This window comes from Orbicella franksi, chromosome 2 (assembly GCF_964199315.1).
Source record: "Orbicella franksi chromosome 2, jaOrbFran1.1, whole genome shotgun sequence".
In the NCBI taxonomy this organism is placed as follows: domain Eukaryota; kingdom Metazoa; phylum Cnidaria; class Anthozoa; order Scleractinia; family Merulinidae; genus Orbicella; species Orbicella franksi.
Window position 1 is genome coordinate 36,215,063 of NC_138146.1, and position 23,923 is coordinate 36,238,985.

Sequence of the window (23,923 nt, forward strand, 5' to 3'; positions counted from 1 at the left end):
TTTAGTAAACTGACTTTATCAAAGGTACAATAACGTCAAAATTAACAAAAACACAACGGCAGAGCTATATGTCAACAGTAACATAATGTAAGTCATAATTTAATTTTTGCGTCATGTTCTGTCCGTGACACTTATTGTTTGCGTCACTTTAATTTCGCAATTTTTTTAAAATCGGGAATTTAGCGAAATTAATGTGTCACAAAAATTTCATGTAATGAAGTACATGTATTATGTGTTTCAACAGTGATCGTTTGAACATTGTTTTCTTGAAGGGAATATGAATTCCATCCTCTGCAAGAAAAACACACGATGACTTGTACATTTACCCATAATTCTTAGAACACAAAAACTTTACCATAGCTCATAATAATGTACAGAAAAGTTCTAATGTCTTCAAACCTAGATTACACAATGTTGTTGGTGCAGGGACAAAGGTTACACTGTAATTATGGCTTTCCTTGTACTTTATGGGCTGTGTAAGGTTCAGATATGGTATTGTCAGCGCTAGAATGTACAGCTCTTATCATTTTTCCCACAGAGGATTAATATTTGTAAGAAAAGTTCATAATTATTTCTGGCTGATATATATGAGCTTCTTTAGCACTGTCTCTTGTTTTGGAAAGGTTCTTAATTCCGGACAACAGAGATGACTTCTTCACTTGTGCCCAACGGAGTAGAATTGTAAGAATTATTTTTAATTATGTATTATTATACAATGTATTCAGCTTTCGTGAAAACTTTATGGCAAGACTTTATAGCAAGCAAATTAATATATCATTCGGAAGCAACTACATTCATTGAGTTTAATAAGGTGCAACATGGTTGGTCCAGGCTTTTTATTACCTGTTGTATGTTTGTCTTGCTGTTTAATTCCAATCTTTTCATTGCTGTGTGACATTTTGCTTCAGTTGGTGTTTTATGACATTGTCAGCTCCTACATTTATAGAATGGTGCTTAGATTTTTAAGGCAATATTTCAAAAAATTACTGTTCTAACTAGAATTAAATAATGTGTCTGAATCTTGTGTAGAAGATGTGTTGTGTTATTTTGATATTTGCATCATTCTGTTTTTGGAGCTAGTAAATGGCATGCAAGTTACAAATACATGTGTGCTTCATCTGGTTTAATCCTGTACTACAGCCACAACATGTACATGTATACTTTCATCCTACATTTGAGCTTCAATTTATATACAACTCATTTGCAGGTTCATAGAATTTTGATGAGAACTCAGTATGGTGAAAAAAGGAATCAGATTGGTAAGTAAATTTAAGTTGCTAAGGACTTGAATCTTCAGTATCTAAGAGATGTACTGAATGGCCTTGTACAGTTAGCCTGTTGTTCTCTGTCCAGATCTATCTAGCAATCTGGTTTCAAGTGCTGGCTGTGGTCATTGTGAGGCAACCTGAACAACTGCACTTTGGGGGAGGGAGAAGGGGGGAGGGAGAAGGGGGGAGGGAGAAGGGGGGAGGGATAACCTGTGATATAAATTAGTAGTGCTTCGTCCAGGCATCAATCATGTGGCGAGTAAGAGTACAGACTTTGAAACCCGACACACTCTATATCAAAACAAAGGTTATGAAATGGAGAATTTGATAAAATTGTGTTCTGTTTTCAATATTGGTGATTGCTTTCCTAAATTTATTACATGTAGGTTCTATTTTATTCTTTATTGAACAGATCAAACTGGTGCGAGAACATATAATCACATGATCTAACAGGAATACATTAGCACACAGATGACCCAAACTCTCAATGTTATCCTTTTTTTTTTTCACTTTTATGCGAACGTTCAGCCTAATGTGACATATGGCATATACTATTACATAATGACCGAATTTGACTACGCGAAACATGACTCTGGCCTTGCAGTATATGGAGGTGTTGTGTTACAACGGTTCAAATTTATAAAGGTTTGTATGAGAATGCAACGGCTTTGCTTGAAAAGTCAATTATTCATATATTTTGTGAATAAAATCTACTTACCCTGTTACTGTGTTGTATTCTTTGTTGTTTGCCAGCTCCACAGGCCGATCTAATGCGATTTCGGCGAGTTACGTTCTGTGGGTTTCCACTACTAAAAGAAAGACAAGGCCGGACACTGATTTCTGGAGTGCCCGCCGCTCGAAGCGAATAAATCCACTGAAAATAACCCTGCTGACTCAATTCCTCTGTAGAATCGAAGAAGAGATGTTGAAGTTCCATGTCAGTTCACTCGCTACGCGGTTCCGTCCACAACACCTTCGCAACAATACATTTATTTCGAGATTGCTTCGCTCACAAATTCGAAAACAGCCGTGTCACAAAAGTTAGGACACTTTCGCGGTGTTGGGTAACTATAATTAGCCCGACCGGGGGTAGTCAGCAATGATTTGTCAACAGTCAAACCAAAATACTCCCCGGGTACCCTTGTGCTTTATTTGTCAAACCCATAAAGGGAGTGCCTGGTTACCCGGGGAGCATTTTGGTTTGACCGTTGACAAATCGTTGCTGACTACCGCCAGTCGGGCTAATTATAGTTACCCAACACCGCGAAAGTGTCCTAACTTTTGTGACGCGGCTGTTTTCGAATTTGCGAGCGAAGCAATCTCGAAACAAATGTATCGTTGCGAAGACGTTGTGGACGGAATTGCGTAGCGAGTGAACTGACATGGAACTTCAACATCTCTTCTTCGATTCTACGGAGGAATTGAGCCAGCAGGGTTATTTTCAGTGGATTTATTCCCTTCGAGCGGCGGGCACTCCGGAAATCAGTGTCCGGCCTTGTCTTTCTTTTAGTAGTGGAAACCCACAGAACGATAACTCGACGAAATCGCATTAGATCGGCCTGTGGAGCTGGCAAACAACAAAGAATACAACACAGTAACAGGGTAAGTAGATTTTATTCTCAAAATATAAGAATAATTGACTTTTCAAGCAAAGCCGTTGCATTCTCATACAAACCTTTATAAATTCAAACCGTTGTAACACAACACCTCCAAATACTACAAGGCCAAAGTCATGTTTTGCATAGTCAAATTCGGTCGTTATGTAATAGTATATGCCACATGTCACGTTAGGCTGAACGTTGGCATAAAAGTGAAAAAAAAAAGGATAACATTGAGAGCTTGGGTCGCCTGTGATTAGCACAGACAATAAGATGTAACTAGCATACATTAGTCACGGAATTAATCGGGCATCAAATGTGATCTGGATGCAAAATAACTGTGCAGTGTTAGTCACAAAGCATCAATTTCTCAAATTGTGTCAGCATTTTCTTGTATTTCTATTGGTTATCTTTTCATAGGTATGTCAAGAAATTTCCACTATCGAACAATAGTATTCGTGAAACATGTTGCGTTAGAGGCCGCCACAAGAAAAATATTTAATCAAAAATAAAAGAATTTGCTGAGACATTTTTGTTCCTCATTTATCAGTGTGTGTTTTAGTCAAATTTCATGGAAAACTGTTGATTATACATGTACCCTATTAATTCATTTAAAGAGGAGGGATTCTCTTGAAAAACAAGTGCCAGGTTTTGCCTGTGAAAGATTTATAAACATGTTACACCTTCGTAGAGGGATATGTCAACTCAAAAAGCCACCAGGCAATGAAATAACAGAACCCCTAGCGTTCACATTATGCAAACTGGAGCTTTGCAGGAAAGCTATAGTGTTACAGTTGCGTTTTAGATGCACATGATTTAGGGCGGTAGTCAACAATAATGGGCAAAACAAAAGGAATGTGATGTGCGACAAAATAAAAACAAACTGAGGAGCAAGTGCTGAAACATGATTTCAAGGAGGCACTCTTGATGGACATGAAATCTCTGAAGTACGTTTTATGCCCAGTAAAATTGATAGTATGAGATATTGTATCTCCCAGTAACTCATGCGTGTTTTAATATTCTATTTTGATTTTTTTGGAAAATGTTACCTTAAATAAGAAACTTTAATTTGGTTGAGAAAAAAAATTGGCAAAAGTAGCCCCGCAAAGGTTTGGAGTAACCTTTAGTTAAATTTTAACAAGAAGATCTGTTAGATCTTATAACCGCGCTTTTAAAATTTAACTGTTTTCTTAGTACTACAGTCGCAACGCAGTGCATATTCCAAAGCAATCTTTGATGATTCATTGATTACTGTAGACATCACAGCACTTGATCAACATAAACTCTATTATCGCACCATCAGTCGTAGCCGTTGTGACATCTCCGATGACGTAATAGTCTTAATCTGGAAGTTTCTTCGGGATATGTATGGGCATGAAGATACGAACACTATTACAAACCGCTTTCTTTCTTTAAAGTCACGATTAAATTTAATTGTTTTTTTCCCTTGAGTTAAGGGTTAGCAAAGAAGTCACACGAGTCACATAATTCAAGAATTGCGTTATCTATGGCTATCTTTAGTACGGTGGTTATTTCCCTATCAATGACGTAATCTTTGCACGTTCTGACACGTTCTTTGCTTGGCTTCCAAACATTTAATTTTCTTTCCGATCTATGAACTCGCTGCGATGAAACAGTCAAAGGATTTACTTCATTTGCCTAAAACCACAAGAAATACTCGCAAAATTACAAATAAATTAATCACCGTCGCTTCTGCCGAAATAAACTTGCAAAGTAAACACGATCTTATTTGTCACGTAGTGAAAGTGAAAGCTGCAACGTCAGCGCATTCCATGGCTGACGTAATACCTTTTTTCAGCGTATTTATTATTCCCTTTAAATCCAACGCTTTGATAAAGCGAAAAGAAAATATATTTTACCCACAAAAAAGAAAACAATATCTGTAAAATTGTTCGTGTGTTTATGTTTTAACAGCTTCTGGCGGAAAAACATCACACGTTGCGTGACTCAAAGTTTGGCTGAGCGGAGGTCTGCGTCTGGTCACCGACAAAAAAAATACAAAAAAAAATAATAAACCACAGGTAAACCTAGAACCGCGCTCGGCCCATGGCCGCGCGGTTAATAACACCAGTGGCCACATGTATGACCTGACACATAATGCTACTTGTAGATAGTATTATTGGCTGACATGTCCATAGCCATGATAACAACGATATCCCCACATCTGAAAGATAAACTTATGGTATCTTCTCTTTGTACTGGGCTCGACACTAACTTTTCAACTTACTAGCCTAGTGCCTAGTGATAACTTAGATGTTACTAGCCAAAAAAAATTTTACTAGCCAAGCATTGTGGTTGGCAACCCTATTACATGACATTTTCGCAATTTGGGGTGCACATATTTCACAACACTTAAATTCGGTGATTTTCCAAAAATTTTGTATTTTGAATCACTTTAACTTCGTGCTTTTGAGTGACACAAAATTTATTTTGTTGGCAATGTTACTTAAACATGTTTTTAAATTTCTTAAACTGACTTTATCAAAGGTACAATAACGTCAAAAGTAACAAAAACGCAATGGCGGGACTATATGTCAACAGTAACATAATGTGTTATGTTCCTGACACTTACTTACATTGTATTTGCGTCACTTTAATTTGCCTTTTTTTTTTAAATGCAAAATTCGCAAAATTAATGTGTCACAAACATTTCAGTTAGGTCCAATAACAGCAATAATACTAGCAAGACTTGAAAGCACAATGCAAGCGACTCTCTTTAATACATAATGCTGGTAATTATACTGTACTTGAAGTAGTTTTAAAAAAGTTCCAGTTCCCGAAAAGACTTTCAGGACTGTTTTTCTCTGAGACTTCCTTGGAAAAATATTGAGATTCCCAGGACGTCACTGTTAAAACTGTCAAGACTTCTTCACAAACAGGCGTGGTAGAAATGTTTCAAGAGCAAAACAACTATCTGAACAATACTGTAAGTTGTTGTTGGCAAAATTCGACTGCTAAAAATGGCTGATTTAAATGTCGAAGGAAATAAATCTTTCTCATCTAATTATTTCTGTAGTGGTAAGTTTGTAAGTATGCATACATGTACATGTACAACAACAAATCACCCATGTATTGTTACGCTAAATGAAATGTTATCCCCTTACAGTTCTGCACTATTTTGCGCATGAAAAATATTTCGTAACAAAAAAGAGCATTGATATGTGCTTTCAGAAAATGTTGTCTTGTTTGTCAAATATTTCTTTCAACAAAATTACCATGTTCAGTTCCTCATTTATGTACCACCCAGCGAAAAGTAGACACACTTAAGGACGGTACCTACTTTTGTTAGTGCGCACATGTTCTGCGCATCACGCAAGGCATGGTTTAAGCGCCACGCGCATGCTGGGTTGACATGACGCAATCAACTATGCTACCAAGTACACAACTAAATTGGAAGCAAAATTTTCCCACTGGGGACCAAATCAAGTTTAATGAACCTGTACTTAAACCAGGAACACCAGAACAGCAGCATATTGCTAACCACTAACTGTTGACGTCTTCCAGCTGAAAAACTAGCTGTTATCTGTCAAAAATTATACTGAAATCCAACGTAAACATGTGCCTGCAGATGGCGTAGTGCACGTGCAAAACAAGTGCGAGATCGCAAATGTTTTACTTACTGGGAGTTGACAGGAAAAAATGTAACGAGCACCGTAAAAAGTTCCAAAAAGGATCAATAACTTTAAAAAAACGGGTGGTTACCCGTATATTTTATGTTAGGAAATGGAAGTGGCAAGGCTATTCAGCACGTGATTAGTTTCTGGTTGTGAGCAAAAGATATTTAGACTGTATTTTAGGTGAAACAGAGGAAGGCTGTCAGAGACGCTAAAAGTGCTGTTGCAATGATTTTGTTATTAAAAACATACCAAAAATGGTTTTTATGTTACCATTTACCATGTAGTTTCCAGACCTTTATGAATGTGTTTACTTTTCTGTATGTAAAGGCCAATTCTAAAGAAGCTGTGAAGAAATACCCTCTCCTGTTTTCAGAAAAATGCTGATGTCAGCATTTTTGTTGAGATTCAAGGCTAATTATCTCAAAAAAATGCGTGGCTACCACCATTTTTCTTCGTGGACTCCAATAGCCCTCGCAAAGATCTACTTTTTCCGCGTGGTCCTAACCTGGCACAAAAACCTTTGTATTTAGTAAGCACCGTCCTTAAATTTGCAAATGTGCTGAACAGCACATGCCCGGTACATTCATATATCCACAATGAAATTCTGACCTTGTTTCCGAGAACAGTGTAAATTTTGTGTTTGTCTTCCTTGAACAAGACAGAAACTAGTTCAGCCAATTTCATTTTGTTGACTAGCCAAAGTGACTAGTGGAAATTGAAAACCTACTAGCCAAAACTAAATTTCTGCTAGTCTGTGGCTAGTTGGCTACAGTTAGTATTGAGCCCTGTTGTAAGATGAAGAAATCAAATTTGAGGAACAAGAAAAATCCTAGTATTCCATCAATATCAATAGGTACAATTATAGTAAGCCAGGATAATCCCTGCTTGGCTGTGAGGGTCTGAGTTTGACCCAAATGTGGCTTTACTCTCCTTCCTTTGACCTCCAGTAATGCCATGCATGTACACTTTATTTCCTGAGTCTGTTTTAACAACTGTTAATTTTGATTACTTCACCCTGCACTGTGTTGTTTAGACATTATTATTAATTCTAAGGTTTGTGAACGTACATTCCTTTGATTTAAAAACAATTAATTAAGTTAATTGCAGTGTTTTAGTCAAGAATTTCCAATATTATTTGCCTCTTGAACCTCTAACATTAGCAATGTTTCTATTATTAATCTTTTAAGGTATCGGACGTTTGATTAACAATGGAACATACACTGCAGCTTATCCTCTGCATGAGGTAGGTTGCTATGTTTTTGTCATTATAGTAACATCAGGCACGAAATTTGCTAATGAGTTAATTAATTTTATTGATACATTCTGATGCTTAAAATTACCTGTGCACAATGTCAGGCTTTAAAGTTATTTATTTTAGTGAGGAACCAAACTCGCAAAATTGAACATCCTCACACCTTAAAAATGAATGCTGACAAAGAACCCTTAAATAGTGAAAAATATTTGAGAGCCATTCCTCACTTTCACCAAGTCCAATTCTTCCCTCCGCATAGTTGCACAATTAGTTTACATAATTTATACAAATAGATATCCTTGAAAGAGGGGGGGAAGAGAACACAGCTGAAACAATTTAATGTGTACTTTGCTTAATAAAGCTAGGAATTTAGCTGAGAAGCATCATTTAAAGGCTTAATAATTATGTTATCAAATTTACCTTGAAAACCTTATTTTCTATTAGGCATTTAGACCTGTAAAAGCCGAGCAAAGCTATACAGGTCGCAATTCACATTCTGTAAGTGCCTGTGGTTAATCTTTGTTCCAGTATTAGCGACTGGAAGAACAAAACTAGGAAATTACCTTTTATCAATATGGAGAGCTAACTGTAAACAGGTTTGCCTGAGCATTACATTTAGAATAATTGGAGTGCTCTTTCTGGTTAATCAGTGGAATACCTAGGGCAGCAGACTTTCACTCTAGTTATCCTGAAAGTCAGTTGGATTTTGCTTACTTCTGTCAGCGATTTCATGTCATTTATCTCATTTTGATTGGTTCAGCAGTTTCGTTTCGGTCATTTTGGTTGTTTCACTTGTCTGTTGTGACCATATTGCATGTTATGCATGTTATGCATTTGTTTACTGACTCAGTATTACAATTAATCTTAGATCACTTTAATGGTTCTTGTAGGGCCCCTATGAACTGGATCAATCAAATGACCCCCCAAGACCTGAAAATGCTCGACAGGTAATTTTTTTGATTTTCCTTGAGGTGGATTTAAGGAGGTACATGGACATGTAGTTCTGTCCTCTTGTGTCGGATGCAGGGTCAATACAGTGCACAACTTTTCCATCAGTAACCTTCTGGCAGTTGTTCAGAATGCAGATAGTTTTTCAAGTCTATCTCTTTTTCATGGGCACATGCATAATCCATACATTTAGTCAAAAGATCTTAATATTTTCTGCTCTTCCTAAGACAGACACAGTTGGGATCGGCACCAACTGTCCATCTTAGAGAAGTGTTCCTTTACAGGGAATACATAAACTGACACTAGCTGATAATGCTGGGATAGTACTAAAGACAAACAGGAAGCACAGTAATTGAAATACATCAAGTCAGGTTCCTCATTACAATTTGTAAACTGGAACAAGACAAATAAAATGAGATGATACATGTAAGGTCATTTTTGTAAGTGCTTCTGAGAACTGCACTGTGCAAAATAAGTCAAACTGAAGGACGCCATGAACAAACAAAGGGGAAGGGCTCTTTTTCACTTCATATTAACTAAGGGTTGTTTTCCCCTTCCAAGAAGATCCTTTCTTAGTAAGAGGTTTCTTCATGATTTGTGTACATGTATATTTTTTCTCAACTGATTTTCCCTCCTGGTGAATCGCCATGTTTTAATTGTTTGGTTTAACGTAATTGACTCCTGACATGCAGTCATACAATATGCAGAAGCTGTCGAGGAGTCATTATTCTAAAATCAGTTTCTGTTTAATTTGTTTATTATGTTTACTGCACAATGTTATGTAACACAAATACTTAACTTACTGGGTTGAAGTGGTTCATATGAACATGTTAATTAGTATAATTATTCTGGGATGAGGGCATTTGTTGAGGAAGAACTCCCTTATGTAACTTTCTTCATTGTTTATTCAGTTGTTGTTCTTCACTTGGGTAAAAGCAAGTACAAGATGGTACAAGATGCAACCACTGGATCACATCAGGTAATTCTACTACTGTACATGTGCATGTAAGCTTTTTGCTGTTGTTGCATTCATAAGTAAGTTGTAACTGGCATTTTCTGTTCAATGTGCTGCAGAGATTACTTTGGTGAAAAGATTGGGATCTATTTTGCTTGGTTGGGTAAGTGTCTACACATTGTATATATACCACATACTACATGTACTGGTTGCTAGAAATAATATGATTTATATTTCAGAAAGAACAGTAAAAAGTACCAGCATTGTGATGTTAGTTAAGTTACCGTAGAATTCTGAAAGTAACAGCTCTTTTTACTTTCAGATTTACATGTAGCAGGCAAAAGGGGCTGCTACTGTTGGGTAATTGTTACTTTCGGATGGTTAAAAAGCGTTAGTTAACTGTTATTTACAGTTGTTTCAGATAAAGCAGACGTGTAACATGAAGTTAAAAGTTCCGTTTATGTATGTTGCTAACTCACACATAACCAAAGTAGACTATATACTGTAAACAATAAAAGGCCCCAAAAGTTGATATTTAATGATGGCAAAAGTATAGTATTTGGTGCAATGTGAGGAACTTTAAATACAGTATTTCAATAATGTTCCGCATTCTCGTTTGGCAGGTTTCTACACTGCAATGTTGCTACCAGCAGCTCTAATGGGCCTTATTTGTGTGATTTATGGTGCAGCCAAGTTGAGCTCTTACATTCCTGTGTAAGTGTTGCACGCAGACATCAGTTGTCCCTTTTATGATGTGATGAAAAAGGCTATAATAGTGAAGAAGTTCCTATTGTTGTAAATCAGCATGTATTTTAAAAGAAAAGAACTAATATAATTGGAAACTAGCAAACAGTTAGGAACTGTACCAGTAATTATGTTAAGTGTGTACAATGTACAATGTCATGTAGTTGACTATTTTTTCCCTGACTAAGGCTAACCATAAGCATCCTGGCATCATATCTTCCACTTCAGTGTAGCGAATAGTGGGTCTGGTCCTTGGTCTTTGGAGCAGTTTAAAATGTTCACTTGCTCTTATAGTTTACAGTCACTTACAAGTGGAAATTTATAGTGTTAGCACCAACACCAAACATACTTTTCTCCACTATTCGTACTTAAAACCAAAAGCAATCGTGTCTTGGCTCTTCCCATTTTTGACACCAGTTTCATAGAGTAGATTGTTGCACTCTGCTGGGCCTCATTTCTGTGGCTTTGGTTTTATGAAGTCCTTTCATTATTTATCTCTTTTTATATTAGGAGAGACATCTGTGATAAGTCACAGAATTTTCCAATGTGTCCTCGCTGTGATAGAGGTTGCCCATACTGGCACCTCTACGATACCTGTATTTACTCCAAGGTAGGTTACAGTAAGTTTTATTCAGTACAGTTCAATTAGACTACCTTTCATTGTTACAAGTAACCCTGCATAAATAAAGTTTTTACCTTACCTTACCTACCTTACCTTACCTAAAGTCAGAGAAAGGGTCGCCTGAGTGAGTGACACCTGTAAAAAATACTGCTAGCGTTTTGGCGTTCTGGTGCCTGTAGAAAGGAAGGCATTCTGACAAAATTGGAATATTTAACTTCTATACCAGTGCAGGTAGCTTGGAAGTGAAGAAGTTTGCTTCACTTTTCATGCCTACAAAGCCAGACTCCAGAAACTCTTCCTCTTTTCTTTTCCAGGCTACAAACTATTTTGCTATATTTTTGTGTTGGCACATACAATTACCGTAAGAATAGACAGTAGGTATGTTCTTGAGACTCTGAGGTTGATGCCTCTTTTTTCTTTTTGTTTAGGTGGCTTACGTCTTCGATAATGAATTCACTGTTGTTTTTGCCATCTTTATGTCAATTTGGGGTAAGTTCTTTAAATTAGCCCCCACCAAGCAGACAAGGATAATAAAATGATCATCCTTTTTTTTTGTACTTGATTTTACCTTTTTGGTACGCTTCAGAGGCCTGTCAGGCAAGTTTGGTTGAGCCATGGTTCGCATTTGGGAGAAACCAAACAAGCCTGTTATGCCACCAAAACTTACCAAAAAGGTCCGATTCAGTATTTACCGTAGCTAAATTCGACCTCGTGACCATGATATCGTAGCCATATCAGATCGTTGACTCGATACCGCAAGATATCAGGGTAGTAGATACGGCTTGTAATTGGCTAATTGCGTATTTGGCTACGGTAAATAGCTGATAGCAAGTTAGGTAGGGTAAATCAGCTAACTATCTGTAGGTGCTTGTTTTACTGAGTGACAGGATTGGACAGAAACAGTTACAGCCCTTGATTATGGCATTCATTGTTTGTTCACAGAGAGGTAGAGGGGGAGGCTGGAAGGGAAGAAGCTAAGGGTGGGACCTTCATGTACAGCTAGAAAAAAAGAGCGTAAAGAATAACTAAGGGAAATGGCTTCCTGTGTTACTGCTAGAGATCCACACAAGCAATATTTCCAACTCCTAAGTACAGAAATATGGAATTTGGATGGTTCCCAGTGGGGTCCGGTATCTGATAAGCCTAAGCCATGTTGATAGATCCTAAGAAGTTCATATCAAACTCCCCAAGAATATTCCCATCCTGAGTTAGTGTCTTATTGTGAAGCCACACCCTCAGGGGAATAACATGTTTAAAAGTGCTAGGTCTTTGTGTGAAGTAAGGACAAATTTCAAACTATCTGCGTGTACTTTCTGTGTTTAGCCACCATGTTCCTTGAGTTTTGGAAGAGACGTCAAGCAGAGATTGCTTATGAATGGGACTTGCTGGGATATGAGGACGAGGAGGTAGGATTTTATTACACATAAAATACCACGTAATACCACAAAGTATCCTTGGTGGGGCTACAGATACCTAGTGACCTCCCAGACGTGTGCAGAAATTCAATTCAATTCAAGGATAAAGTGTGATCTCTTTTGAAAATGAAAATGAAAATACAAGCCCTTCACAGGTTTCATAGATTAATGTGTAATGAGGTTTATTTTTAAAAAATCAGTTTAACCATAATCTATTGTCTGATAAGTGAAAAACATCTACATTACCCTTAGGAGCAACCTCGTCCCGAATACGAGGCCTTGGCACTAGAAACTCGCTTGAATCCCATCACTAAAGTGGAGGAGCCGTTCATCTCGATTGGCAAGAAAGTGCCAAGATTTGTGTGTGGTATAAGTTTCATCGTTTTCATGGTAGGTTTTTAATTAAATAACTTTACATGCTTCAGTGCTAACTTACACGAGGAAGCCAGTTAAGAAGAAAGCAAATAGATAAAGGGACTGATCAATTTGTTGGGTTTCTCACGTGCATGTAAATGGTGTACATTGTACATTATCAGTCTCGAAGTTCCTCAAATTCATCTAGTGATATAAAAGTTCCATGTCAGACAACGAGAACAACAACAACAACAACAACAACAACAATCACCTTTATATTTGTACTCATAGTTACATTATAAGTTACAAGGAATAATTTAATTAGGGTACTGGCTGCCTGGAGTAATCGTAAGGACTAGTGGAGCCAGGCAGCCAAACCAAATCGTCCGACTGACTGTCCTGTGCATTGTAAGCAACACTGTACAATAATGTAATATATTTATAGTACAAATAGTTTGCAAAGGAAGGACACCTTTCAATTAATTTCCACATTATCTAAATTTCAGCTGTCTTTACATAAGTAAACAAACTACTGCATAACCAATTAAATCCTACAGGCATCAGGCATTTTTAGGAATGACCTGTTTTTATTTCTCTTTAGTTAGCGCTTGTTCTCATCGCAGTGTTTGCTGTGGTGGTATATCGCGCTGCAGTGTATGCCGTGTTAGCTGGGCAAAACGATTATAACATGGGAGCTGTCAGCATCGCAACCTCTGGTACAGCCGCTCTCATCAACCTTATTATCATCATGTTTCTTAACAAGGTACTTGAACTTCCTTGTGTCTGCCCTTTTGTAATGACATAAAAATAAGACAATATTTGTTCCATGCATATTTCCTTTGGATGTGCCAGCCTATCAGCATACAGCAGTGAAGAAGAAAACACAGGTATTTCACTGCTTTTTCCGTGCAGGCGGTATGTGGAATTGCATATAAGTCAATGTTACTTGGGTGCGAGGAGTGTCTCTAGCGCCCAGGTTCAACAGCTGACTCTGAATTTTGATGACAGCCATGGCTTTGATTCCAGTTTTTGCATATTATGAAATCGTTGATTGTAATTGAGGAATCTCAAATAAGTAAGTTCTTTTGCCTAATTTGTTAATTGCAGGTTTACGAGAAATTAGCGGAGATACTGACAAGATGGGGTACGGACATTTTTTTTTTTTGTCAAGTGGTAGTAAACGTTTAATGGTTGATTGAACCAAATTGATTGCCCTGTCTCAGTCCCTGTCCACACTACGCCGGTGAAATTTAAAAACGCAGCTTGATTTCTACGGTTAGGCCTACCGTTAGTCCACACTAATCCATCATGAAAACGGAGCTTTTCGAAAACGCTCTTCAAACCGGAGGAATTTGAAAACGCCGGCTTTTCGTTTTCGTGTGGACACAAAACATTTTGAAAACGGAGCTTTTCGAAAACGATGACGCCACGATAATCATGTGATTTGCCTGCTTTGTGATTTGCACGAATGACCGGTGATCGTTGCGTTTTCAGATTTCTCCGGAGTAGTTTGGACGGCGTCTTAACCATGTCAATACACTGTAATATATCTCACTTACAATTGGTTGAGAGGAACAAACACTGGCTACCTGATGTAAAGTAAATTGATTGTACAGCGTCGTTGATATGATTCCTGGTTTTTAAACTTGGAGAATATTATTTTCCAAGTTGTAGTGGTGGAACGATTTCACTCCATCACTCCTTCACTCCTTCACTTCCCGTTAGACATTTGGAAACCCGGTTGGGGCGGGGGGGGGGGGGGAGGGGGGAACTCCCATATGAAAAGGCAAGGGATGCTCGTCGGAAAAACATGAATTTAATTCCTAAGGGAGAGTAATGTGGACGTTTGCTTGAGCTTCATTAGACCCCTAAAAGATACCACTTGAAACGGAAGAGGTTCGATCACTAGCCACTGTTCAAGAAAGGATCCCGCGCGCACTTGTAGACCCGACTCGCGTACTCGAGAGATCAGCGGAAATCAAGCCTAAAAACAGAAATTAAACGAGAGCGTTTCTTTTATTAGTATTTCCTCCAGTGCACCCTAAAGGATACTTTGACAGCTAAAAATGGTGGTGTTTCGTCATCAACACCCTAAGTGAAACCAGAATCCTTGATTTGTTCCCGATATGACGAGTTCTCCCCGGGTTTCGAACATCAGCCGTCTAAGGCCGTTTTGTTACAGTCGCTTGGAGCGTGTCAAGTCAGTTATTTTCGAGAGGTAGTAGGTATAACGATTTTTTCATTGTAAAGAAAATACTTATGGTTCTTCCTTAGCGATTCGATTCAAGGAAAGTCTTCGTGGTGTTTTCCTTCACAAACCTATGTGATATTGTGAGTTCGAAATCAATCGATATAAACGAATGAGTAACGCCGCTCCAGACGATTTATTAAACACAAGAAACGGAAAGACAAACGCTACCTTTCGGTAAATGGTTTCTTGACAGAAAAAGAAAAAACAATGAAGAAGAAAAGAAAAAAATAATCAGTAGTCACCGCTAGGATTCGAACTCCCAATGGTTCGCATGGCGAGTCAGCGCTTATCAGACTGCGCCTATAGTACATCAGTTACCGTAAAGGCCAAAATATTAATAATACTTTTACGTACCGCAGGCTCAAGTATTTCGCTCAGTCTATATCTCTTTTTTGACCAAACAAAATGATCTTGCCGGTTTTGACTACAGCACAAGGAAGACATGTACAGATACATGTAATGTAAAACGTGTAGGCAGGTCTGAGTAACAAACAGCTTCTTAACGTCGAACGTTTTCATTTTGCAAATATCACAACACACCCCTGAATGGAAAAAGGCTTCATGGGCTTGTTCGAAAGTTAGACTGCCCTCACATCACAAGTATTTCCTTGATGAGCAATGCCTCGTAACACCCTTTCACAATTTATTTTCCAAGTTCAGTGGCTCATAGCCACTTTGATTCTTGTTTCGTTTTTGTTTGTTTTTTAAATTATTTTTTTGTTTTTTTCAGAGATGCCTCGCACGCAGACCGAGCTGGAAGACATTTTCTCGTTCAAGATGTATCTCTTCCAGTTCATGAACTATTACTCGTCACTTTTTTACATCGCATTTTTCAAACTCAAGTAAGTAAATATCATGAGACGAAGATAGAAGATGAGGGAAAGATTACATACTCTGAAATCGGCCAGCTCGGCACCAAACTGGCCATAAAACGGCCCCTGAGTTAATATGACCCTGTAGGAACTTAACCTAAAATGATTATTGACTATTTGTAAGCTTTTGTTCATGAATACAATACAATATATATTTTTAATTCCTCCCAACGTGGCTTTTCAGAATTAGTTTAGAGTCTATTTAACGACGTATTACATTGCCTGTAAGGAGTTAGGAAGGGTCGAATGTATTTCGTGTATTATTTTGCTTAAGTGTCATTTGGAAATAGAAGAATATGGGAATATGAGAAGGGAATACTGTTCATCAAGCAAAACCCCATAACAAATACTCACATTTCTTGCTGTCGCATATTATACCCTTTTGTGCTAGTACTGACCAGTATGGAATTTCTCTAATACCGTAAATCCTCGAATTGGCGCCCCCCGCTCCCTCGAATAAGCGTCCCCCTTCCCTCCCCCTATTTTTTGGACGAGTACTGAGACGACAAAGGATGTATAGTTTTCGTCGTGTAGTATTAGTCTAATATGTAAGTACTTAATTTGGTTTTGGTTTTGAGATACTCAATTGAAAACCGCTCTATACAATGAAATTCTAATAGCTACTGCTACAACAAATGTATGAAGATATATGTGAGAGTTTATTTGTTGACATCAGAACTCAATATTACAAAAGCTCGTCCCATATATAGTTCACTTTCTGTAATATAAAGCTGTACAACTAATGAGCATTACCCTGTTTAGTCCTGGTAGACCAGCCAAATTTAACAGGATTTTTGGGAGATACCGTCAGGAGGAGGTAAGCAAATATGGATTCGAAGTTCTAAATGTTGACGCGTAAAATTGTTAGTGTGGGCCTCAGTTATTAAACCGTTGCTACACATACCAATAGCAGACACTCTTAGTTAAATTATTACACCATATGCATAGTGTGTTATTTTATGTTGTGTTTCTGTTCGCTTCTTTCAGTGTAATCCGGCAGGTTGTTTATTTGAGCTCTTGGTGCAGCTGGCAGTCATTATGGTCGGAAAACAGATCTTTAACAACTTCATTGAAGTAATTGTGCCGTAAGTACATATAGCTCTTAAAGAGAATAGTGAAACATGTCAAGTGTAACTTTTGACGGGCTACAGAAAGCTGGAGAATAAAATTGATCTTCTACATGACACGCTAAAGCTGTTTCAACCCCATGTTTCTTCGTTTTCCTCGTTGAGAAGGCTACCAAAATATTCCAGCACTTTTCAAACAGCTATATATACTTTGACTGGTTAATACTACCGCTGTTTATCAAGTGATACTACAATATTGGTATCCCTTCAACCCTTCCCCCCCCCCCCCCTGCATCCGGATAGTGTGATAGTGCAGGTTACCCCCAACATTTTCCAGGATGCTTTAGTAGTTTGTTTGTGAACATCATAAGCTCGCATAAAATGAACCACTGTGAGGGAGATGTGTTTTGTCCAAGAACGCAACACAATGATCCAAACCAGGGCTTGAAACTGAAGTGCGCAATCGGGAGTTCAGAGAAATAACGATTCGCCCGTGTCTTCTACAAAATCATTGTAGATTGAGAAGCCAAATGACTGATTGATGAAATAGCGCTAGACAGGAGACACAACCTCAATGACTGATCAGCTGAACCGGGGAAATAAGATTCAAAATGACTTGAACACTGATTCCAATTTTGTCCTCATAATCTGCGATTGTGTACATATTGTTAATCCTTGGTTAATGACTCTCGCTGAGAAGCGATTACACTTGTAATATGTCATTTGTAGGAAGCTCCAGAACTGGTGGAGACGTCGGCAGAACATTGAAACACCAGATTTGGCCGAGTACACGCGCTGGGAACTAGACTATGATTTGAATCAGTATCCCGCGCATGGGTTGTTTTATGAATACCTTGAAATGGGTAAGAAGTTCACACAATCGAAAACAACACGATTCGTTTTTCTATCCAAATTCAAAATTAGCCAATCAGAAGCCGTGTCGTCTATTGTCCTCGTATCCTGTTTTATGAAGTCATGGACCTGATGTGGCCAGAGTTATGGCCGAATTTGGGCACGGTAGATACCTAATCGTACCTTTTTTTTACGCTTCGGCGGCATATAAGGTAGCCTGCGAGCAGGCTCTCCTTTGAGTCACGCGCGGGAGCGGCGAAGAGCAAAGCGATCCGGCGGAAAGGCGCCACTTATTTCGCGCTCGCGGCTACGCCGCGCGCGCTTGTGTTCCAACGTGAGCCTGTTCGCAGGCCACATATAAGACTCCCTTGGTCTCTCCATAGGTATTTTGGCACGGCCAAACTCGCCTGATATGCCGCCGAAGCGTACCGAAAATGTATGACTGGGTGTAAGTAGGGTACGCTACAGTTCAATTATACAACAATTAATAGACACTTCCCTAACTTGGCTTTTCATTAACAGTTAGTAATGAATAAAATAACAAAAGTAATTGGAAGGAAACCTACATCCAAGCCTAACGGCCCATCATGCTACAACATATCTTGGGTGTTTGTAGCGTGAACCGACTAGGCGTATTTCTTCTTCCCCCTGGATGAGTTTGCGCTCCAACGTGAGCCTGCTCGCAGGCTTCATATAAGGCTCCATTGGTCTCTCCATAGGTATTTTAGGTTACCCTCCGGCATTAAATTTATACGCCTGGGCGGAGCGAGGTACCGTGAGAGTAGTGTCTTGCCCAAGTACACAACTCAGTGACCCCAGCTAAGGCTCGAACCTTGACCATTTGATGCAGACTCCAGTTTTCTATCCGTTAAGCCACCTCGCGGATTAATTACGCATTTAAAACCTGTGTCATTCCTTTTTTCAGTGATCCAGTATGGGTTTATAACGTTGTTTGTTGCTGCCTTTCCTCTTGGTCCATTCTTCGCTCTTATCAACAACTTGTTGGAAATTCGTCTTGATGCTTACAAGTTTATTGTTGTTTTCCAACGACCAATGGCGGCCCGTGCTCAGGATATAGGTATGCAACAGTTAATTTAATCGTGATTCACAACAGTAGCATTATCATGACACGATTTCTATAAAGCAAACATATCAGTTCGTGTTGGTGTTGTCTGACTAACAATAGACCGATCGACACTTACTGTGCTAGAACCGACTAATGAATGTTGACAAACTTGGCACGAGTCCTTCACCCAATACCATCATGGTTAAACTGACCAATCACTGTCAAAGGACCAGACTTTTAACACCATCGCCCTACAAACACTATTCACTTGACCCTGAAGATGACTTCCGCTCAGGATGTCGAAATGTCAGTCACCAACAACAGTTCTTTTCAGAACTACCCTCACCCGAACGATCACACAATGTTACGAATTATTTCTTCGCCTTGACAATACAACTTGTTGCCTCTTTTTTTGTTTGTTTTTACAGGAATCTGGTACACGATTCTTAAAGCTGTCACCAAGATCTCTGTGGTTGTGAATGTAAGAAATGTAACTCGAGTAACTGATCCATGTCTTCTTATTGTAACTCTTTTCGACAAAGGTTTTGAGCGAAAAATAACATATGAAAAAAGTGATATTGGTCATGATTTGCATCGATATGGCTTGAACATCATAGACCTAACTTGACTGTTTAGTCAATAGCGCGGATTTAAACTGAGTGCCGAAAAACCAAAATCAAAGCAATTACTTGGCCAGTCAAAAGAAACGCAGAGAACTGAACAAATCGAAGAGACAAACATAACCGGTTTGCGGGAAAACGCGCGAGAAAGTCACGATTGGTTTTGATTTTGTATTTGATTGATGAAATAAGTGGAACAAGTTGCTTAAACCAGTCATTGAGCATAGTAAAACAAATCAAAAGAAAATCCAGATTGCTCTTAAAACTCATGTAAACGGCTCCATGAAAATAGCCCCTTGAAAATAGTGCCGAGTTTTCTGGATACAAACAGGAAGTTTCTTCTGGCATTTACTATTTATTGATTATTAATAACGAATTCTTAAGGATAACAGTTAACAACTAGCAAAAAGCGGTAGAGAATGAAACAAACTATAGTAGTTATCTTAAGATGCCTGTGTTACGTAGCAACTCAACCGACCTAGAAGCTTACAAATCGTCCAAAAGGCGTCTACCATCTGATCGCTTATTGGAGACATGGCTCTTACTCAAAGTTAGATCAATACATAAATTACAAACCTGAAATGTCTTTTGTTACGAAAGATTCAAATCACTTAACAAATTGTTTTCAACCGGTGTTTCTGTTTTGGCAGGGCTTTGTGATTGCCTTTGTGTCGGAGTTTGTTCCTAGACTGTACTACACCTTGGGTGAGGGTCACGACAGTCTGGAAGGATTCGTGAACAGCACTTTGTCGTGTTTTGTCGTGACAGATTTTCCTGAAGACGAGAGACCCAGTGGAACGGATGCCGATGTACTTTTCAGAAATAACAGTTGTGGCTTTGGTCTGCCTACCTGCAGGTAGAGTATCCTGAGGCGATTTGATTTATATTTTTATAATAACTGCAGAAATTCTCGCGCTTTCATTGGCTAATTTGCATTGTCAATGAGCGGACACACACAAGAATTTATATTTTATGCGTTGTCCCTGCAGATCTGCGGATGCACTCGGCTATCGCCTGGTGGATTCACAGCTACTTTCACAATGTTGTGACGAAATTCATGATCAATAACAGGACAGACGCGTGAAAACCTGGCGCCAATTTGTTAACTGGCTTTCCAGTGTGATCACGAGTGATAAACTTGGAGAATTGACAATGAAGTTCGGTTGCAGAATTGGGTTCAAGCAGAATCAGAGACATCCCCAAATTCCAAGTTAATGTTTATGTAGGCTACCATGAACAATTCTTTTTTACGTTGTTGTGAGACTCCTGTGATTGTATTTCAGATTTCGAGGCTATTACGAGCGGCCACTGCTAACGGTGGGAAACCAGACCTTTCCAAACCCTAGAACTTACCAGTTCTCCACAGCTTACTGGCACACTTTGGCAGCCAAACTGTTTTTTGTTGTGGCATTCTTGGTAATTACTTGATATCATCATTCATTAGATCAGTAATTAATTTATCCTTTGTCTTATTTTGAAGATTTTATAGCAACGAATTCAAGGTAGTTGAAATACGTCTAGTCGCTTACTGCTATGGTAAAGTCTGCATACGAGCCAATTGGGCCATGAGGCCGGGGCTTATCCAGGTTTCTATGACATGAAGCGGCTAGGAGTATTTCTACTCCCCCCTGGATGGGATACTAGTCCATAGCACGGTTACCCTCAGCATTAAATTCGCCGGAAGCCATTTATACACCTGGGTGGAGAGAGGCACTCTGAGAGTAAAATGTCTTGCCCAAGAACACAACACAATGTCCCCGGCCAGAGCTCGAACCCGGACCGCTCGATCTGGATTCCATTGCAATAACCACAGAGCCATTTTGTCGTACAGCGATGAAAAAAAAAAAAAAAAAATTAGAAGACACGCATTACATAGGGCTTCTAGATTTTTTATTGCATCAAGTCACGCGAACAGACTTAAATTAAGATTGGAATGTACATGTATAATAAATGGAAGTCACAATCTTTCTTGGCTTCAAACAAAACACAATTAGAACGAAACATGAATGCGGCGTATCTAATTTGTTTTCTTGTCACTTTGAACAGCACATCGTGTTCGGCATGACGGCAATTTTGGCCTGGATTATCCCGGATATTCCAAAAGAAGTTGAAAACCAAGTCAAGAGGGAGAACTTTCTTGCCCGCGAAGCCTTGCGGTCAGCGGATCAATACGACTCAGGTTCTCCTGAACCTCCTGAAGACCAACGTGGGCAGAATGATATGCTATAGAACACATGGCTATGGCTGGAAGTATTTTGTGTTGAGTGGCTTTGGGCACTAGATGGGTGCATTGATTTGACTTTGTACTTGCTTACCCTAATAATACAGTCGTAGAGTGTTTTAAAGGAGCTTAGTCACATTATTTTGAGTTATTTTGGCCACGTACAAAATTACCTTTAAATTGAAGGGAACCTGAAAATAACAGTTTACCAAGCTAGAAAAACGCCGAAGAGATAATAGTACACCGTAAAGGAACAAGGATGGTTAAAGATGGAGAAGATTAACGCGGATTGCAAACGACGAACTTGAAAAATTTAGGCTAAACTTTTCAAGATGCGCAAACAGTGACGTAGCTCCTTTAACGGCTCAATTAATTCTTTAATTAAGTATTACGATGTACTGTGGGCCAAGATGTAAGAAGCTCTTACATTCAGTAACCACAAACGTATATAGGTACACTAAATCGACGGAAAGAAATCACTACAATGGAAATTTTGATTAAAACATTTTATTTCAAACCGCACCCAACGTTCTATAATGTGACCCAAACAAATTGAAGGAAAATACTATTTTGAGCCATGTGGTCGATGTAAAGAGAGTTCTGTAGCAGTAAGACGGATTGTCATCATGTATTAGCATTTTATCCTCGGGGTCTGTATATGTAATAATTGTATCTAAAATTCTCTCTTTCTGATGCTATTAAGAAACTAAGAGCGAAAGGAGAGGTAACTTTAGGAACGGCTAATGTTAATTAATGTTGGAATCTGTGGAGCTGTGCATAATGTAATGTTTAGAAAAGTTTGGAATATATTTGAATAATTTTTCCACTTTTTGTGAGGAGTTAATAAGTCATACAGTGTTCCATTACCGAAGCAAGACATTACTCAACAAGAGGGAAACGTTATTGCAAGCTAAACTATAAGTATTAGGTGGTATTATATTCATTTGGTTGTATCATTAACACGAAGCTCGCTGGTTTTGGCTCAATTTTGCAAGAGCCCTGTTTGTGAATAATCTTCACACATAAATTAATTTTCGCTTTGTAAACTAGAGAACCATGCCTCTATGGCTAATAGTGGTCTCGCATGGAGTGCCTTTTCAGTGAATTTCGTAAGAAAAAACGACGTTGATAATGCAGCCACTCAAATATAACTTACTATTCACTGATGCATAGACATAACAGAAGTGGATAACAGTCTTAATGACGTGAGATATACAGATTTGCAACCACAGTGTCAAGTATTTGGCTATTAATCTTTTGATAATTCACAGGATTCATAAAATTGTGTAGCTCTTTTAAAGGTAACAAACGAAGCTTTGTTTTTAAGATTAGTGTGTAATAGTCTTCTGGCTCTCTTTGTCGCTGGCGTCTTTACGAGTCTGTCAGATGCAGTTAACGAGTTACTTGACGGATTTGAATGGCATTTCGGCAACTTGCTAGGAGCTGGAGTAAACAAAGAATTGGCTTTTTACGTCAAATCGTAAAGGAGAATAATTCTTGTTCGAGAGCCTTCCCTAGCTCTCGTTAGCGACAGTGTTGGGCAGTGAGAGTGCAGAGACGCTTGGCAACAGCTGTGCAACTGTTTTGTAGGACTTGTTATCGTACTGTAATATAGGAAAACAGAAGAAAGCTCAAAAAATAGGAATTAAAATGTCTGTATTGCCTGTGATACTTTTGTAATCATATTTAAAGCGGAGATTAAAAGAAACAGTTTCCCAAGTTTTACACGTCCTGTTCTGTGCTTGCTAATCACATTATGCGATCCTAATGTTAGAATGATGACGAAACGACTTACCTCGGAGTACTTGCAAAATTAATTTTTTGTCCTAAGCTCTCAATACAATAGAACCTGCCCAGGCCATTAACAAGCCACCTAAAACAAAGTCTTAGTTATAACGGGAGATCACTGTGCAACATGTACAGTTTGCCAAGAAACCTACCCAAAACAGACTCACGTGGGCGTTTCAAAAGTGAATTTAGCTGATTCTTTAGAAACAGTCCATCAGGTCCCAATGCAACATGGCAATCTTGTAAAACGTTATTATTTTAACTAAGTATTTAGCCCACTGTAGTCACACAGTAAAACCCCGCGGATTCGAATTTCGGGTAGAAAACGGCCTCGCGTTACAGGTCTTTCAAGACAGCTCTGTCTAGCCTTGACTTCGTCTATACGCATGTCT

At 38.6% G+C, this 23,923-nt stretch overlaps 1 protein-coding gene across 1 annotated transcript in view; it reads left to right on the top strand.

The window, feature by feature from the left end:
* LOC145479630 (anoctamin-5-like) overlaps nucleotides 1-23,458 on the top strand; it is a 39,229-nt gene extending 15,771 nt beyond the window's left edge. The window contains exons 6-27 of the mRNA XM_081458041.1: nucleotides 624-681; nucleotides 1,208-1,259; nucleotides 7,692-7,747; nucleotides 8,647-8,703; nucleotides 9,616-9,683; nucleotides 9,779-9,822; nucleotides 10,283-10,373; nucleotides 10,914-11,013; nucleotides 11,454-11,514; nucleotides 12,349-12,431; nucleotides 12,693-12,830; nucleotides 13,396-13,557; nucleotides 13,902-13,938; nucleotides 15,776-15,887; nucleotides 16,680-16,734; nucleotides 16,905-17,002; nucleotides 17,714-17,847; nucleotides 18,762-18,914; nucleotides 19,331-19,383; nucleotides 20,173-20,378; nucleotides 20,806-20,938; nucleotides 21,569-23,458. Coding sequence (XP_081314167.1) covers nucleotides 624-681; nucleotides 1,208-1,259; nucleotides 7,692-7,747; nucleotides 8,647-8,703; nucleotides 9,616-9,683; nucleotides 9,779-9,822; nucleotides 10,283-10,373; nucleotides 10,914-11,013; nucleotides 11,454-11,514; nucleotides 12,349-12,431; nucleotides 12,693-12,830; nucleotides 13,396-13,557; nucleotides 13,902-13,938; nucleotides 15,776-15,887; nucleotides 16,680-16,734; nucleotides 16,905-17,002; nucleotides 17,714-17,847; nucleotides 18,762-18,914; nucleotides 19,331-19,383; nucleotides 20,173-20,378; nucleotides 20,806-20,938; nucleotides 21,569-21,751 — 2,134 coding nt within the window. The 3' untranslated portion in view covers nucleotides 21,752-23,458. The remainder of the gene's footprint in view (nucleotides 1-623; nucleotides 682-1,207; nucleotides 1,260-7,691; nucleotides 7,748-8,646; nucleotides 8,704-9,615; nucleotides 9,684-9,778; nucleotides 9,823-10,282; nucleotides 10,374-10,913; nucleotides 11,014-11,453; nucleotides 11,515-12,348; nucleotides 12,432-12,692; nucleotides 12,831-13,395; nucleotides 13,558-13,901; nucleotides 13,939-15,775; nucleotides 15,888-16,679; nucleotides 16,735-16,904; nucleotides 17,003-17,713; nucleotides 17,848-18,761; nucleotides 18,915-19,330; nucleotides 19,384-20,172; nucleotides 20,379-20,805; nucleotides 20,939-21,568) is intronic.
* The last annotated feature ends 465 nt before the right edge of the window (nucleotides 23,459-23,923 follow it).